The sequence below is a fragment of the Petromyzon marinus genome, chromosome 57 (genome assembly GCF_048934315.1).
Source record: "Petromyzon marinus isolate PM22_M1 ecotype Great Lakes invasive population chromosome 57, UKy_Petmar_22M1.pri1.0, whole genome shotgun sequence".
Classification (NCBI taxonomy): domain Eukaryota; kingdom Metazoa; phylum Chordata; class Hyperoartia; order Petromyzontiformes; family Petromyzontidae; genus Petromyzon; species Petromyzon marinus.
In genome coordinates, this window is record NC_133723.1 from 4,695,252 (window position 1) to 4,714,255 (window position 19,004).

General features: G+C 53.6%; 1 protein-coding gene across 1 annotated transcript in view; it reads left to right on the forward strand.

Moving 5' to 3' along the window:
• The window catches only part of LOC116954924 (fibrillin-2-like), a 516,076-nt gene that overhangs the window by 307,144 nt on the left and 189,928 nt on the right, over positions 1-19,004 (forward strand). The window contains exons 7-8 of the mRNA XM_076052694.1: positions 1,490-1,687; positions 9,096-9,221. Coding sequence (XP_075908809.1) covers positions 1,490-1,687; positions 9,096-9,221 — 324 coding nt within the window. The remainder of the gene's footprint in view (positions 1-1,489; positions 1,688-9,095; positions 9,222-19,004) is intronic.

Sequence of the window (19,004 nt, forward strand, 5' to 3'; positions counted from 1 at the left end):
TCCCCAGCGGCTCCATCATATTGGCAGGCAGAGCATTGAGTGAGTGTGTGACTGAGTGAGTGTGTGACTGAGTGAGTGTGTGACTGAGTGAGTGTGTGACTGACTGAGTGTGTGACTGACTGAGTGAGTGTGTGACTGACTGAGTGAGTGTGTGACTGACTGAGTGAGTGTGTGACTGAGTGAGTGAGTGTGTACATGACTGAGTGTGTAACTGACTGAGTGAATGTGTAACTGACTGAGTGAATGTATAACTGAGTAAGTGAGTGTGTACATGACTGAGTGTGTAACTGACTGAGTGAGTGTGTAACTGAGTGTGTAACTGACTGAGTGAGTGTGTAACTGAGTGAGTGTGTAACTGACTGAGTGAATGTGTAACTGACTGAGTGAGTGTGTGACTGACTGAGTGAGTGAGTGTGTGACTGACTAAATGTGTAACTGACTGACTGAGTGTGTAATTGAATGAGTGAGTGTGTGACTGACTGAGTGAGTGTGTGACTGACTGAGTGAGTGTGTAACTGACTGAGTGAGTGTGTGACTGACTGAGTTAGTGTGTACATGCCTGACTGAGTGAGTGTGTGACTGAGTGAGTGTGTACATGCCTGACTAAATGTGTGTGTGACTGACTGAGTGAGTGTGTGACTGACTGAGTGAGTGTGTAACTGACTGAGTGAGTGTGTGACTGACTGAGTGAGTGTGTAACTGACTGAGTGAGTGTGTAACTGAGTGAGTGAGTTTGTACATGACTGAGTGTGTAACTGACTGAGTGAGTGTGTAACTGACTGAGTGTGTAACTGAGTGAGTGAGTTTGTACATGACTGAGTGTGTAACTGACTGAGTGAGTGTGTAACTGACTGAGTGAGTGTGTAACTGACTGAGTGTGTACATGACTGAGTGAGTGTGTAACTGACTGAGTGAGTGTGTGACTGACTGAGTGTGTACATGACTGAGTGAGTGTGTACATGACTGAGTGAGTTTGTACATGACTGAGTGTGTAACTGACTGAGTGAGTGTGTAACTGACTGAGTGAGTGTGTAACTGACTGAGTGTGTACATGACTGAGTGAGTGTGTAACTGACTGAGTGAGTGTGTAACTGACAGTGTGTAACTGAATAAGTGAGTGTGTACATCACTGAGTGTGTAACTGACTGAGTGAGTGTGTAACTGACTGAGTGAGTGTGTAACTGACTGAGTGAGTGTGTAACTGATTGAGTGAGTGTGTAACTGACTGAGTGAGTGTGCAACTGACTGAGTGAGTGTGTAACTGAGTGAGCGGCAAATCAAAATCAAAGTCGATGAAGTCAATGAACTCCTGAACCAGTGATTGAACAACACGTGACCTTTCTCCCCCCCACCCCCTCACGCCCCCACCTTCCCGTCCTCCTCCCACCATCCTCCTCCACCTCCTCACTCCTCCTCTACCCACCCCCTCTCTCGCTCCTCCTCCACTCCTCACCTCGTCGACCCCCCCCCGCCCCCCGACGGGACACAGACTACAGGACTGGCCCCTGCTTCACCCAGGTGACCCAGCAGATGTGCCAGGCGCAGCTGAGTGGCGTCGTCTGCACCAAGACCCTCTGCTGCGCCACCATCGGGCGTGCGTGGGGCCACCCGTGTGAGACGTGCCCGCCGCAGCCGCACCCGTGCCGACGCGGGTTCATCCCCAACATCCGCACGGGCGCGTGCCAGGGTAGGTGCACGCACGCCGGACGCGCGGTTCGGAGTCCCGCTCGCTGAGCCTCGCTCGCTGAGTCTCGCTCGCTGAGTCTCGCTCGCTGAGTCACACTCGCTGAGTCACTCTCGCTGAGTCTCACTCACTGAGTCTAGCTCGCTGAGTCTCGCTCGCTGAGTCACACTCGCTGAGTCTCGCTCGCTGAGTCTGAGTCTCACTCGCTGAGTCTCACTCACTGAGTCTGAGTCTCACTCACTGAGTCTGAGTCTCACTCACTGAGTCTGAGTCACACTCGCTGAGTCTCACTCACTGAGTCTCGCTCGCTGAGTCTCGCTCGCTGAGTCACACTCGCTGAGTCTCACTCACTGAGTCTGAGTCTCACTCACTGAGTCTGAGTCTCACTCACTGAGTCTGAGTCACACTCGCTGAGTCTCACTCACTGAGTCTGAGTCTCACTCACTGAGTCTGAGTCTCACTCACTGAGTCTCTCTCGCTGAGTTTCGCTCGCTGAGTCACGCTCGCTGAGTCTGAGTCTCACTCGCTGAGTCTCGCTCGCTGAGTCTCGCTCGCTGAGCCTCGCTCGCTGAGTCTCACTCGCTGAGTCTCACTCACTGAGTCTCACTCACTAAGTCTCACTCGCTGAGTCTCGCTCGCTGAGACTCGCTCGCTGAGTCTCGCTCGCTGAGTCTCACTCGCTGAGTCTCACTCGCTGAGTCTCGCTCGCTGAGTCTCACTCGCTGAGTCTCACTCGCTGAGTCTCACTCACTGAGTCTCACTCACTGAGTCTCACTCACTGAGTCTCACTCGCTTAGTCTCACTCACTGAGTCACTCTCGCTGAGTCTCACTCACTGAGTCTCGCTCACTGAGGTCTCACTCACTGAGTCTCGCTCGCTGAGTCTGAGTCGCAGTCGCTGTGCCTCACTTACTGAGTCTCACTCACTGAGTCTCACTCACTGAGTCTCGCTCGCTGAGTCTGAGTCTCACTCAGTGAGTCTCACTCGCTGAGTCTCACTCACTGAGTCTCACTCACTGAGTCTCACTCGCTGAGTCTCACTCACTGAGTCACTCTCGCTGAGTCTCACTCACTGAGTCTCACTCACTGAGTCTCACTCGCTGAGTCTCGCTCACTGAGGTCTCACTCACTGAGTCTCGCTCGCTGAGTCTGAGTCTCACTCACTGAGTCTCACTTACTGAGTCTCACTCACTGAGTCTCGCTCGCTGAGTCTGAGTCTCACTCACTGAGTCTCGCTCACTGAGGTCTCACTCACTGAGTCTCGCTCGCTGAGTCTGAGTCTCACTCACTGAGTCTCACTTACTGAGTCTCACTCACTGAGTCTCACTCACTGAGTCTCGCTCGCTGAGTCTGAGCCTCACTCACTGAGTCTCACTCACTGAGTTTCACTCACTGAGTCTCACTCGCTGAGTCTGAGTCTCGCTCGCTGAGTCTCACTCACTGAGTCTCACTCACTGAGTCCCACTCACTGAGTCTGAGTCTCACTCGCTGAGTCTCGCTCACTGAGTCTCACTCACTGAGTCTCACTCACTGAGTCTCACTCACTGAGTCTGAGTCTCACTCGCTGAGTCTCGCTCACTGAGTCTCACTTGCTGAGTCTCACTCACTGAGTCTGAGTCTCACTCGCTGAGTCTCGCTCACTGAGTCTCACTCGCTGAGTCTGAGTCTCTCTCACTGAGTCTCACTCGCTAAGTCTCGCTCGCTGAGTCTCACTCACTGAGTCTGAGTCTCACTCGCTAAGTCTCGCTCGCTGAGTCTCACTCACTGTGTCTCACTCGCTGAGTCTCGCTCGCTGAGTCTCGCTCGCTGTGTCTCACTCACTGAGCCTCACTCGCTGAGTCTCACTCGCTGAGTCTCTCTCGCTGAGTCTCACTCGCTGAGTCTCACTCGCTGAGTCTCACTCGCTGAGTCTCGCTCACTGAGACTCCCTCACTGAGTCACTCTCGCTGAGTCTCACTCACTGAGTCTCACTCACTGAGTCTCACTCACTGAGTCTCGCTCACTGAGGTCTCACTCACTGAGTCTCGCTCGCTGAGTCTGAGTCTCACTCACTGAGTCTCACTCACTGAGTCACTCTCACTGAGTCTCACTCGCTGAGTCTCGCTCACTGAGACTCCCTCACTGAGTCACTCTCGCTGAGTCTCACTCACTGAGTCTCACTCACTGAGTCTCACTCACTGAGTCTGAGTCTCACTCGCTGAGTCTCACTCACTGAGCCTCGCTCGCTGAGTCTCGCTCGCTGTGTCTCACTCACTGAGTCTCACTCACTGAGTCTCGCTCGCTGAGTCTCGCTCGCTGAGTCTCACTCGCTGAGTCTCACTCACTGAGTCTCACTCGCTGAGGCAGCAGCGCTCACTCAGCCACTCACCCAACCACTCACCCAACCACTCACCCAGCAACACACTCAGCAACTCACTCACTCAGCAACTCACTCACCCTTCACTCAGCCGCTCACTCATGCACCCACGCGTGCCGGCACGGAAGCGATTTCATGATCGTCATCAGTACCGTCGATGGCTTCGTCAATTCGGCTTCCTCGGCTTGGAGAGGCGCGCATGGGCGACACTCGTCAAAAGGGGCGAGCGAGCGAGCAAGGGAGCGAGCCAGCCAAGGAGCGAGCGAGCCAGCCAGCGTGCGTGCGTGGCGAGCGGTGGTGCAGCGGTTAGCGCGCTGCTCTCACGACCCAGCGACTCCCTGAGTTTGAGTCGCTGCCACGGCCAACGTCGGCGGAAAAGCGAACCGCACTCTGTCCTCACCAGGACCCACACACCTACACACACACACACCTACACCTACACACACACACCTACACACACACACCTACACACACACACCTCCACCTACACACACACACCTACACACACACACCTACACACACACACACCTCCACCTACACACACACACCTCCACCTACACACACACCTCCACCTACACACACACACACCTACACACACACACCTCCACCTACACACACCTCCACCTACACACACACACCTCCACCTACACACACACACACCTCCACCTACACACACCTCCACCTACACACACACACACCTCCACCTACACACACACCTCCACCTACACACACACACACACTCCTACACACACACACACCTCCACCTACACACACCTACACACACACCTCCACCTACACACACACCTCCACCTACACACACCTACACACACACCTCCACCTACACACACACCTCCACCTACACACACACACACCTACACACACACCTCCATCTACACACAAACACACCTCCACCTACACACACACCTCCACCTACACACCCACACACACACCCACACACCTCCACCTACACACACACCTCCACCTACACACCCACACACCTCCACCTACAAACCCGCACACACCCCCACACATCTCCACCTACACACACACACCTCCACCTACACACACACACCTCCACCCACACACCCACCCACACACGTACATACCCACACCCCACCACACACCAACCCACACACCCACACCCACCCAAAGACAAATATCCCCCCGATAGCCTTAGCAGACTGTAGAGGCAAGTGCAAGTGTTGTCGGTGGTGGTGGTGGTGGTGCTGCTACTACCGCTGGCGGCGGTGGTGTTGTAGCTGCGGGTGTACACACTCGGGGTCTGTGTGCAGCGAGCTGCGACTCAGGAATCCGCCACGAATGAAAGGGGCTCCCTGAACTGCGGCAATTAAACATTCCCCAATCTCCCCACCACCACCACCACCACCGCCGCCCCCATCCCTAACCACCACCACCGCCACCCCGTGCCACCCCGGGCCAAAATAAAGTCGGCTGCAATTAATTACGTGGATGCTTGTAATGGGAGTTCATAAATAGTGCCTGGCCGTTGCTGCTTTGCCGATGTTGTTGTTGTTGCTGTTGTTGCGTTGGCAGGGGTGCAGCAGTAAACAGCGGCAGCAGGAACAAAATCAACTCGACGGGGGGAGGGTGTTGGGGGTGGGGAGGATGTTGTCGAGTTTTTCCGTTTCGCGTGAATGCCGAACGGCCTTTGGACGCCTCCCCACCAGCCCTCCCTCGTGCCAGCCAGCCAGCCAGTCAGCCAGGAAAACTTTTTTTTTTAGAATAATCTCACTGAGGAGCGGGGGTGGGGGGGTTAGTGCAGCTTGCGAATGTGTTGGCCGATCAATCGTGGTGAGGTGCTGAGCCTTGGACTTGCTTTGCGATGAGTTACTTTCTCAGACTCTGTGTGTGTGTGAGAATGTGTGTATGTCAGACTGTGTGCGTGTGTGAATGTGTGTATGTCAGACTGTGTGTGTGTGTGAGAAGGTGTGTATGTCAGACTTTGTGTGTGTGAGAATGTGTGTATGTCAGACTTTGTGTGTGTGTGAGAATGTGTGTATGTCAGACTGTGTGTGTGTGAGAATGTGTATGTCAGACTGTGTGTGTGTGTGTGAGAATGTGTGTATGTCAGACTGTGTGTGTGTGAGAATGTGTGTATGTCAGACTGTGTGTGTGTGTGAGAATGTGTGTATGTCAGACTGTGTGTGTGTGTGAGAATGTGTGTATGTCAGACTGTGTGTGTGAGAGAATGTGTGTATGTCAGAATGTGTGTGTGTGTGTGAGAATGTGTGTATGTCAGACTGTGTGTGTGTGAGAATGTGTGTATGTCAGACTGTGTGTGTGTGAGAATGTGTGTATGTCAGACTTTGTGTGTGTGAGAATGTGTGTATGTCAGACTGTGTGTGTGTGAGAATGTGTGTATGTCAGACTGTGTGTGTGTGTGTGAGAATGTGTGTATGTCAGACTTTGTGTGTGTGTGAGAATGTGTGTATGTCAGACTCTGTGTGTGTGAGAATGTGTGTATGTCAGACTGTGTGTGTGTGAGAATGTGTGTATGTCAGACTGTGTGTGTGTGAGAATGTGTGTATGTCAGAATGTGTGTGTGTGTGTGTGAGAATGTGTGTATGTCAGACTGTGTGTGTGTGAGAATGTGTGTATGTCAGACTGTGTGTGTGTGAGAATGTATGTATGTCAAACTGGGTGTGTGTGTGAGAATGTGTGTATGTCAGACTGTGTGTGTGTTAGAATGTGTGTATGTCAGACTTAGTGTGTGTGAGAATGTGTGTATGTCAGACTTTGTGTGTGTGAGAATGTGTGTATGTCAGAATGTGTGTGTGTGAGAATGTGTGTATGTCAGACTTTGTGTGTGTGAGAATGTGTGTATGTCAGACTGTGTGTGTGTGAGAATGTGTGTATGTCAGACTGTGTGTGTGTGAGAATGTGTGTATGTCAGACTTTGTGTGTGTGTGAGAATGTGTGTATGTCAGACTTTGTGTGTGTGAGAGAATGTGTGTATGTTAGACTTTGTGTGTGTGTGAGAATGAGTGTATGTCAGACTTTGTGTGTGTGTGAGAATGTGTGTATGTCAGACTTTGTGTGTGTGTGAGAATGTGTGTATGTCAGAATGTGTGTGTGTGTGAGAATGTGTGTATGTCAGACTTTGTGTGTGTGAGAATGTGTGTATGTCAGACTTTGTGTGTGTGTGAGAATGTGTGTATGTCAGACTGTGTGTGTGTGAGAATGTGTGTATGTCAGACTGTGTGTGTGTGAGAATGTGTGTATGTCAGAATGTGTGTGTGTGTGAGAATGTGTGTATGTCAGACTGTGTGTGTGTTAGAATGTGTGTATGTCAGACTGTGTGTGTGTGAGAATGTGTGTATGTCAGACTTTGTGTGTGTGAGAATGTGTGTATGTCAGACTGTGTGTGTGTGAGAATGTGTGTATGTCAGACTGTGGGTGTGAGAATGTGTGTATGTCAGACTGTGTGTGTGTGAGAATGTGTGTATGTCAGACTGTGGGTGTGAGAATGTGTGTATGTCAGACTGTGTGTGTGTGAGAATGTGCGTATGTCAGACTGTGTGTGTGTGAGAATGTGTGTATGTCAGACTGTGTGTGTGTGAGAATGTGTGTATGTCAGACTGTGTGTGTGTGAGAATGTGTGTATGTCAGACTGTGTGTGTGAGAATGTGTGTATGTCAGACTTTGTGTGTGTGAGAATGTGTGTATGTCAGACTTTGTGTGTGTGTGAGAATGTGTGTATGTCAGACTTTGTGTGTGTGGGACTGTGTGTGTGAGACCGTGTGTTTTAGAGAATGTGTCTGTGTGTTTGAGACTGTGTGTGTGTGAGAATGTGTGTATGTCAGGCTGTGTGTGTGTGAGAATGTGTGTATGTCAAACTTTGTGTGTGTGAGAATGTGTGTATGTCAGACTGTGTATGTTTGAGACTGTGTGTATGTCAGACTTTGTGTGTGTGAGAATGTGTGTATGTCAGACTGTGTGTGTGTTAGAATGTGTGTATGTCAGACTTTGTGTGTGTGAGAATGTGTGTATGTCAGACTTTGTGTGTGTGAGAATGTGTGTATGTCAGACTTTGTGTGTGTGAGAATGTGTGTATGTCAGACTTTGTCTGTGAGACTGTGTGTATGTCAGACGTTGTGTGTGTGTGACTGTGTGTCGTGTGTGTGTGTGTGAGACTGTGTGTGTGAGACTTTGTTTTAGAGAATGTGTCTGTGTGTTTGAGACTGTGTGTCGTGTGTGTGTGTGTGACTGTGTATGTATGTCTGCATGCGTGAGACTGCGTGTAGTGTGTGGGGAGCGGTGGTGCAGCGGTTAGCGCTACGCTGCGCTATGAACCTGGCGACCCGAGATCGATTCCCACTCATGGCCAACACCACCAGTGATGATTATCTGAACCGGTCCCGGGCCCCCCCTAGGTCGACTCAGCCTCAAATGAGTACCTGGTGCGGTGTGTAGTAAACATCGCCACTGGGGAGACAAAGGCGGTCGGGCGTGGTGCTGGCCACCCACCCCCTCGTGTACCGTTACCGGCCTTCATAGGTGCTCGCTAACAGCACTTGCCCCTACAGTCTGTTAAGGCTATATGGGGGATCTTTGACTTTGTCTGTGTGTGCGTGTCTGTGTGTGCGTGTCTGTGTGTGCGTGTCTGTCTGTTTATGTGTGCGTGTCTGTGTGTGCGTGTCTGTCTATCTATGCGTGCGTGTCTGTGCGTGCGTGCCTGTGCGTGTCTGTGCGTGCGTGTCTGCATGTGCGTGTCTGTGTGTCTATGCGTGCGTGTCTGTGCGTGCGTGCGTGTCTGTGCGTGTCTGTGCGCGTGCGTGTCTGTGCGTGCGTGTCTGTGCGTGTCTGTGCGTGTGCGTGTCTGTGTGTCTATGCGTGCGTGTCTGTGTGTGCGTGTCTGTGTGCGCGCGTGTCTGCGTGTCTGTGCGTGTCTGTGCGTGCGTGTCTGCGTGTGCGCGTGTCTGTGTGTCTGTGTGTGTCTGTGCGTGTCTGCGTGTCTGTGCGTGCGTGCGTGCGAGACCGCGTGTCGTGTCATGTGCGTGCGTCTTCGCGCGTGTCCCTCCATGTGTGGGCGTAGATGTGGACGAGTGCCAGGCGATCCCGGGGATCTGCCAGGGAGGCACGTGCCTCAACACCGTGGGCTCCTACGACTGCAAATGCCCCGTGGGTCACCGCAAGAGCGAGATCACACAGAAGTGTGAAGGTGAGTTGCAGCGACGGACTGTCGGGGCAAGCGCTGCACACGATCAGCGGCACCCACGAACGGCCCTCCGGCACGGGGCCAGCACCACGCCCGGCCGCCTTTGTCTCCCCGGTTGGCGATGTTTACCACGCACCACGACCGAGGGGGAGGCCCAGGACCGGTTCAGAGATTCGCCACCGGTGGCGTCGGTGGCCGTGAGCGGGAATCGAACCCGGGTCGCTGGGTGCGTAGCGCTAACCTACGCTCACACGCGCACAACAACAACAAGCACCATTCGCCACTAAGTGGCGGTGACGTCACCGCAGCGCTTGTGCCAGGCTAGGCCACGTGGAGTGTCAAAGGCTCGCTCCTGGCACGGGACAGACCCAGTGGGTGCCATGAGTTGGCTGACTGAGATGACTGGCTGATGCACCACCTGTGCCCCCTACCGTGCCAACCTGCTGTGCTTTAGCCACCCGGCGCTCCGCTCGTTGTTGTGAGCTTCGCTCCTCCGCCCTCCGTTGTTGTTGGAGGGCGACTGCCTCCAACTGCCCAGTAGCAGCGTCCTTCACGAGCCTCCTCCACAGAAGCCCATCTTGACACCGCTGGTACCAGTCATCGGCAAGTCCACTCAGCTCCACGACCTTCCGTACCGCATCACTCCATCTCTTCTCTAGCCCGTGCCGCGCCCGTTTATCCCCCTCTATCCAGCAAAATGGAAGTTTCTTGGGTATGCTGCGGTTGGGCATTCGGGCCACGTGACCCAGCCAACGCAGCCTCGCCTGCCGGAGGAGCTCAACGATGGGACTGTGCCCAGATCTTTCAAGGATCTGTGAGCTTTTCGCACATTCCGGCCTGGTTATAAACCCAGGGTGAATCGTCGGCAGGCCAGCCTCCTATGTTTATAAACCATCGCAGATGTTCCTTCAAAGTGCTTCACATGTCAAAGGTGTAGCGAAGAGCTGGAGCTCCGTGCGGAGCGGCAGACCAGGTAGCATCCACACAGCAACGTTGCGCAGCCGATGAAAAGATAAACGCCGCTCGACTGATTCGGAGCGAGACCTCCGCTGTCAAAACCGGGGCCGGTCATGAGCACACTGCCCAGGTATTGGAACTTCTCCACTCTCTAAACAACCACCCCATCACTCACGGCGAGTGAAAGGGGTGGAGTTTTTTGATGGTACAAAATATCCAGGCAGGTGCTTAGTTTTGGCGGGGCTGATGGTAAGGCCACACCTCTTGTTGGCACGCTCCAGGTTCAGCAGCAGCGCCTCCAATTCTTAATCTGAGTGAGCAGCAATCACCAGATCATCGGCATACGTAACATGTTTGACCAGCAGAGAGCCATCCCTTGACCGCATCCGGGCATCGATCAGCATCCCATTGTATTTGCACCAGATGGAAATTCTACTGGTGCAGGCACGGAAGTCTTCCCGAACTACGTGGTCAAAGACGGTGTGAATTAATGTGGGAGCCAGAGGACATCCCAGTCGCACTGGAAGGTGAACAGGGAATGGCTCCCTGCCACTCAGCGTTTCTAGGGCCCACCCACCATCATGAAAGTCCACACACAAACAAAACAACAACAACCACCGCTATTCGCCACTAAGCGGCGGTGACGTCACCACGGCGCTTGTGCCAGGCGATGTGCACGTTAAGGCCACGTGAAGTGTCGAAGGCTCGGTCCCAAAGACACGCTCACCAACGTAAACAAAAAAAAAACAAAGATCCCCCGTGTAGCCCGTAACAGACTGTTGGGCCAAGTGCTGTTGGCAAGCAGCACCTGTGGAAGGCCGGCACGGCGCACGAGGGGGGCGGGTTGGCCAACACCACGCCCGACCGCCTTTGTCTCCCCAGTGGCGATGATTTTACAATCCGCACCAGGTACTCATTTGAGGTTGAGTCGATCTAGGGGGAGGCCCGTGACCGGTCCAGATGATTGTAATCGTCAGCGGTGTTGGCCGTGGGCGGCAGATGACTTCGTGTTGCGGTGTTTTGCAGCGCAGCGCGTTAGCCACTGCGCTACCGCTCCCCTGCATGGACACACAAAGACAAAGATCCCCCATATAGCCTTAACAGACTGTAGGGGCAAGTGCTGTTAGCGAGCACCTATATGGACACACACACACACACAGAGGCACCACCGCTCACACACACACGCACTCACGTCTAGCTCACTGGCGACCCACATCCGTGAGTTAGTCCGACTGTGTGCGTCAGCTTGGCGAGGCCGAGTGGGTGAGTGAGTGGGTGGGTGAGTGAGTGGGTGAGTGGGTGAGTGAGTGGGTGAGTGAGTGGGTGAGTGGGTGAGTGAGTGTGTGAGTGAGTGGGTGAGTGGGTGAGTGAGTGAGTGAGTGGGTGAGTGAGTGGTGAGTGAGTGAATGAGTGAGTGGGTGAGTGAGTGGGTGAGTGAGTGGGTGAGTGAGTGAGTGTGTGAGTGAGTGAGTGGGTGAGTGGGTGAGTGTGTGAGTGGGTGAGTGTGTGAGTGGGTGAGTGTGTGAGTGGGTGAGTGGGTGAGTGAGTGAGTGGGTGGGTGGGTGATTGAGTGAGTGGGTGAGTGAGTGAGTGGGTGGGTGAGTGGGTGAGTGAGTGGGTGAGTAAGTGTGTGAGTGGGTGAGTGAGTGGGTGAATGAGTGAGTGGGTGAGTCGGTGAGTGTGTGAGTGGGTGGGTGGGTGAGTGTGTGAGTGGGTGGGTGGGTGAGTGGGTGAGTGGGTGTGTGAGGGTGAGTGAGTGAGTGGGTGAATGAGTGAGTGAGTGTGTGAGTGTGTGAGTGAGTGTGAGTGAGTGAGTGTATGAGTGTGTGAGTGAGTGTGAGTGAGTGTGTGTGTGTGAGTGGGTGTGTGAGTGAGTGTGTGAGGGTGAGTGAGTGAGTGTGAGTGAGTGTATGAGTGTGTGAGTGAGTGTATGAGTGTGTGAGTGTGTGAGTGAGTGTATGAGTGTGTGAGTGAGTGTGTGAGTGAGTGTGTGAGTGAGTGTATGAGTGTGTGAGTGAGTGTGTGAGTGTGTGAGTGTATGAGTGTATGAGTGTGTGAGTGAGTGTGTGAGTGTGTGAGTGGGTGTGTGTGTGAGTGAGTGTATCAGTGTGTGAGTGAGTGTATGAGTGTGTAGTGAGTGTGAGTGTGTGAGTGGGTGTGTGTGTGAGTGAGTGTATCAGTGTGTGAGTGAGTGTATGAGTGTGTGAGTGAGTGTGTGAGTGTGTGAGTGGGTGTGTGTGTGAGTGAGTGTATGAGTGTGTGAGTGAGTGTGTGAGTGGGTGTGTGTGTGAGTGAGTGTATCAGTGTGTGAGTGAGTGTATGAGTGTGTGAGTGAGTGTGTGAGTGTGTGAGTGGGTGTGTGTGTGAGTGAGTGTTAGTGTGTGAGTGGGTGTGTGTGTGAGTGAGTGTATCAGTGTGTGTGAGTGAGTGAGCGAGCTGGTCTGACCACGCGAATAGAAACTCCGCTGGCCCTGTCTCTCCCTGTATCTCCATGTCTCTCCCTGTCTCTCCCTGTCTCTCCATGTCTCTCCCTGTATCTCCATGTCTCTCCCTGTATCTGTCTCTCCCTGTCTCTCCCTGTCTCTCCATGTCTCTCCCTGTATCTGTCTCTCCCTGTCTCTCCCTGTCTCTCCCTGTCTCTCCCTATCTCTCCCTGTATCTCCCTGTCTCTCCCTGTCTCTCCATGTCTCTCCCTGTATCTCCATGTCTCTCCCTGTATCTGTCTCTCCCTGTCTCTCCCTGTCTCTCCCTGTCTCTCCATGTCTCTCCCTGTATCTGTCTCTCCCTGTCTCTCCCTGTCTCTCCCTGTCTGTCCCTGTCTCTCCCTGTCTCTCCCTGTCTCTCCCTGTATCTCCCTGTATCTGTCTCTCCCTGTCTCTCCCTGTCTCTCCCTGTCTCTCCCTGTCTGTCCCTGTCTCTCCCTGTCTCTCCATGTCTCTCCCTGTCTCTCCCTGTCTCTCCCTGTCTCTCCCTGTATCTGTCTCTCCCTGTCTCTCCCTGTCTCTCCCTATCTCTCCCTGTATCTCCCTGTCTCTCCCTGTCTCTCCATGTCTCTCCCTGTATCTCCATGTCTCTCCCTGTATCTGTCTCTCCCTGTCTCTCCCTGTCTCTCCCTGTCTCTCCATGTCTCTCCCTGTATCTGTCTCTCCCTGTCTCTCCCTGTCTCTCCCTGTCTCTCCCTGTCTGTCCCTGTCTCTCCCTGTCTCTCCATGTCTCTCCCTGTCTCTCCCTGTATCTCCCTGTATCTGTCTCTCCCTGTCTCTCCCTGTCTCTCCCTGTCTCTCCCTGTCTGTCCCTGTCTCTCCCTGTCTCTCCATGTCTCTCCCTGTCTCTCCCTGTCTCTCCTTGTCTCTCCATGTCTCTCCCTGTATCTGTCTCTCCCTGTCTCTCCCTGTCTCTCCCTGTCTCTCCATGTCTCTCCCTGTATCTCCCTGTATCTCCCTGTCTCTCCCTGTCTCTCCCTGTATCTCCCTGTATCTGTCTCTCCCTGTCTCTCCCTGTCTCTCCCTGTCTCTCCATGTCTCTCCCTGTATCTCCCTGTATCTCCCTGTCTCTCCCTGTCTCTCCCTGTATCTGTCTCTCCCTGTATCTCCCTGTCTCTTCCTGTCTCTCCCTGTCTCTCCCTGTCTCTCCCTGTCTCTCCCTGTATCTGTCTCTCCCTGTCTCTCCATGTCTCTCCCTGTCTCTCCCTGTCTCTCCCTGTCTCTCCATGTCTCTCCCTGTCTCTCCATGTCTCTCCCTGTCTCTCCCTGTCTCTCCATGTCTCTCCCTGTCTCTCCATGTCTCTCCCTGTCTCTCCCTGTCTCTCCATGTCTCTCCCTGTCTCTCCCTGTCTCTCCATGTCTCTCCCTGTCTCTCCCTGTATCTCCCTGTCTCTCCATGTCTCTCTCTGTCTGTCCCTGCCTCTCCCTGTCTGTCCCTGCCTCTCCCTGTATCTCCCTGTCTCTCCCTGTATCTACCTGTCTCTCCCTGTCTCTCCCTGTCTGTCCCTGCCTCTCCCTGTCTCTCCCTGTCTCTCCCTGTCTCTCCCTGTCTCTCCATGTCTCTCCCTGTCTCTCCCTCTCTCTCCCTGTATCTCCATGTCTCTCCCTGTCTCTCCCTGTACCTCCCTGTCTCTCCATGTCTCTCCCTGTCTCTCCCTGTCTCTCCCTGTCTCTCCATGTCTCTCCCTGTCTCTCCCTGTCTCTCCATGTCTCTCCCTGTCTCTCCCTGTCTCTCCATGTCTCTCCCTGTCTCTATCTCCCTGTCTCTCCCTGTCTCTCCCTGTCTGTCCCTGTCTCTCCATGTATCTCCCTGTCGCTGCATGTCTCTCCCTGTCTCTCCCTGTCTCTCCCTGTCTCTCCATGTCTCTCCCTGTCTCTCCATATCTCTCCCTGTCTCTCCCTGTCTCTCCCTGTATCTCCCTGTCTCTCCCTGTCTCTCCCTGTCTGTCCCTGTCTCTCCCTGTATCTCCCTGTCTCTCCATGTCTCTCCCTGTCTCTCCCTGTCTCTCCATGTCTCTCCCTGTCTCTCCCTCTATCTCCCTGTCTCTCCCTGTCTCTCCCTGTCTCTCCATGTCTCTCCCTGTCTCTCCCTGTCTCTCCCTCTCTCTCCCTGTATCTCCATGTCTCTCCCTGTCTCTCCCTGTCTCTCCCTGTCTCTCCATGTCTCTCCCTGTCTCTCCCTGTCTCTCCCTGTCTCTCCCTGTCTCTCCATGTCTCTCCCTGTATCTCCCTGTCTCTCCATGTCTCTCCCTGTCCCTCCATGTCTCTCCATGTCTCCCCCTGTCTCTCCCTGTCTCTCCCTGTCTCTCCCTCTCTCCCTGTCTCTCCCTGTCTCTCCATGTCTCTCCCTGTCTCTGGCTGTCTCTCCCTGTCTCTCCCTGTATCTCCCTGTCTCTCCCTGTCTCCCTGTCTGTCCATGTCTCTCCCTGTCTCTCCCTGTCTCTCCATGTCTCTCCCTCTCTCTCCATGTCTCTCCCTGTCTCTCCATGTCTCTCCATGTCTCCCCCTGTCTCTCCCTGTCTCTCCCTGCTTCTCCATGTCTCTCCCCGTCTCTCCCTGTCTCTCCATGTCTCTCCCTGTCTCTCCCTGTCTCTCCATGTCTCTCCCTGTCTCTCCCTGTCTCTCCCTGTCTGTCCCTGTCTCTCCATGTCTCTCCCTGTATCTCCCTGTCTCTCCATGTCTCTCCCTGTCTGTCCCTGTCTGTCCCTGTCTCTCCATGTCTCTCCCTGTCTCTCCCTGTATCTCCCTGTCTCTCCCTGTCTCTCCATGTCTCTCCCTGTCTCTCCCTGTCTCTCCCTGTCTGTCCCTGTCTCTCCCTGTCTGTCCCTGTCTCTCCCTGTCTCTCCCTGTCTCTCCCTGTCTCTCCCTGTCTGTCCCTGTCTCTCCCTGTCTCTCCCTGTCTCTCCCTGTCTCTCCCTGTCTCTCCCTGTCTCTCCATGTCTCTCCCTGTATCTGTCTCTCCCTGTCTCTCCCTGTATCTCCCTGTCTCCCTGTCTCTCCCTGTCTCTCCCTGTCTGTCCCTGTCTCTCCATGTCTCTCCCTGTCTCTCCCTGTATCTCCATGTCTCTCCCTGTCTCTCCCTGTCTCTCCCTGTCTCTCCATGTCTCTCCCTGTCTCTCCCTGTCTCTCCCTGTCTCTCCATGTCTCTCCCTGTATCTCCCTGTCTCTCCATGTCTCTCCCTGTCCCTCCATGTCTCTCCATGTCTCCCCCTGTCTCTCCCTGTCTCTCCCTGTCTCTCCCTGTCTCTCCCTCTCTCCCTGTCTCTCCCTGTCTCTCCATGTCTCTCCCTGTCTCTGGCTGTCTCTCCCTGTCTCTCCCTGTATCTCCCTGTCTCTCCCTGTCTCCCTGTCTGTCCATGTCTCTCCCTGTCTCTCCCTGTCTCTCCATGTCTCTCCCTCTCTCTCCATGTCTCTCCCTGTCTCTCCATGTCTCTCCATGTCTCCCCCTGTCTCTCCCTGTCTCTCCCTGCTTCTCCATGTCTCTCCCCGTCTCTCCCTGTCTCTCCATGTCTCTCCCTGTCTCTCCCTGTCTCTCCATGTCTCTCCCTGTCTCTCCCTGTCTCTCCCTGTCTGTCCCTGTCTCTCCATGTCTCTCCCTGTATCTCCCTGTCTCTCCATGTCTCTCCCTGTCTGTCCCTGTCTGTCCCTGTCTCTCCATGTCTCTCCCTGTCTCTCCCTGTATCTCCCTGTCTCTCCCTGTCTCTCCATGTCTCTCCCTGTCTCTCCCTGTCTCTCCCTGTCTGTCCCTGTCTCTCCCTGTCTGTCCCTGTCTCTCCCTGTCTCTCCCTGTCTCTCCCTGTCTCTCCCTGTCTCTCCCTGTCTCTCCCTGTCTCTCCCTGTCTCTCGATGTCTCTCCCTGTATCTGTCTCTCCCTGTCTCTCCCTGTATCTCCCTGTCTCCCTGTCTCTCCCTGTCTCTCCCTGTATCTGTCTCTCCCTGTCTCTCCCTGTATCTCCCTGTCTCCCTGTCTCTCCATGTCTCTCCCTGTATCTGTCTCTCCCTGTCTCTCCCTGTATCTCCCTGTCTCCCTGTCTCTCCCTGTCTCTCCCTGTATCTGTCTCTCCCTGTCTCTCCCTGTCTGTCCCTGTCTCTCCATGTCTCTCCCTGTCTCTCCCTGTCTGTCCCTGTCTCTCCATGTCTCTCCCTGTCTCGTTCCGTGTCCGTTGATCTCACGGCACGGCGGAGCCAAGCAGCGGACAGCCAGCGCGGACGTCTCACACTCCGGACGGGTCGGCCAGCGGAATTCGCTGAGCCAACCAGCCAGTGAAATACGCTGAGCCAGTCAATACGCTGAGCCAACGAATACGCTGAGCCAATGAATACGCTGAGCCAGCCAGCCAATGAAATACACTGAGCCAGCCAGCCAGTGAATACGCTGAGCCAACCAGCCAGGGAAATACACTGAGCCAGCCAGCCAATGAAATACACTGAGCCAGTCAATACGCTGAGCCAGTGAATACGCTGAGCCAGTGAACTACGCTGAGCCAGCCAGCCAATGAAATACACTGAGCCAGTGAATACACTGAGCCAGTGAATACACTGAGCCAGTGAATACACTGAGCCAGTCAATACACTGAGCCAGTGAATACACTGAGCCAGTGAACTACGCTGAGCCAGCCAGCCAATGAAATACACTGAGCCAGTCAATACACTGAGCCAGTGAATACACTGAGCCAGTGAACTACGCTGCAGCCGTTCTGCAGCTCAGCCAGTCACGTGCCCAGCTTGAATCCGACTTGGGTTGCTCACCTCACTCGCTCAGCCACTCAGCCTGCCCAGGCACCCACTCAGCCGGCCGGCTGCCCAGTAAACCGCACGGTCACCCACTCATTGACTCAGTCACTCAGCAGGCCGGCTGCCCATCCACCCAGCCAGCTACGCAATCAACCAACCACCCACCCACTCACAACACACACTCATTCAGCTACCCACCGAGCCAGCCACGCAGTCAGTTACCCAATCAACCAACCAGTCACCCACTCACTCATCCACACAGCTACTCAACTACCCACCCAACCAGTCACCCACTCAGTCATCCACCCAGCTACTCAATCAACCAGTCACCCACCCACTCACTCATCCACCCAGCTACCCAACCACCCAACCAGTCACCCACCCACTCACTCATCCACCCAGCTACTCAATCAACCAGTCACCCACCCACTCACTCATCCACCCAGCTACCCAATTGAACCCGAGTTAGATTCCCGCTCGCGGCCAACACCCAGCGACGATTATCTGAACCGCTCATGGGCCTCCCCTAGGCCGACTCAGCCTCTAATGCCGTGTAAAACATCACCACTGGGGATACAAAGGCGACCGGGCGTGGTGCTGGCCACCCACCCACCCCCTCGTGTGCCGTTCCTGCCTTCCTCGGCGGCTGCTACTCGCTAACACCACTTGCCCCAACAGCCTGTTACATTATTCTTTGGGTCTTTCGATCGCAACACAAGCATTCGTCATCGGGTGAAAACAATATAGCGGGAGAGCTGCTGAGGCAGGAAAAATATATTGTGGGGAGAGCTGCTGAGGAAGGGCGTTATAAAGGTTTGAGATGGGTGTAGCCCAAGGGTAAGTGGGCGGGGCTAGAGATGACATTTTCATGCAAATGTAAGATGGGAGAGCTGAGACATACCCACCACGATGACGAAGCTGTGGGGGTGGCCATTGTACTGTGAGAGATCAGCATGTCAATGTGAGAAATTAGCATGTCAATGTGAGAAATTAGCATGTCAATGTGAGAAATTAGCATGTCAATGTGAGAAATTGGCATGCCATTGTGAGAAATTAGCATGTCAATGTGAGAAATTGGCATGCCATTGTGAGAAATTAGCATGTCAATGTGAGAAATTAGCATGTCAATGTGAGAAATTAGCATGTCAATGTGAGAAATTGGCAGGTCAATGTGAGAAATTAGCATGTCAATGTGAGAAATTAGCATGTCAATGTGAGAAATTGGCATGTTAATGTAAGAAATTAGCATGTCAATGTGAGAAATTAGCATGTCAATGTGAGAAATTAGCATGTCAATGTAAGAGATTGGCATGTCAATGTAAAATATTAGCATGTTAATGTCAGAGATTAGCATGCCAATGTAAGAGATCAGCATGTTAATGTAAGAGATTAGCATGTCAATGTAAGAGAACAGCATGTCAATGTATAAGATTAGCATGTCAATGTAAGAGATTAGCATGTCAATGTGAGAGATCAGCATGTCAATGTAAGCGATTAGCATGTCGATGTGAGAAATTAGCATGTCAATCTAAGAGATCAGCATGTCAATGTGAGAAATTAGCATGTCAATGTAAGATATTAGCATGTCAATATGAGAAATCAGCATGTCAAT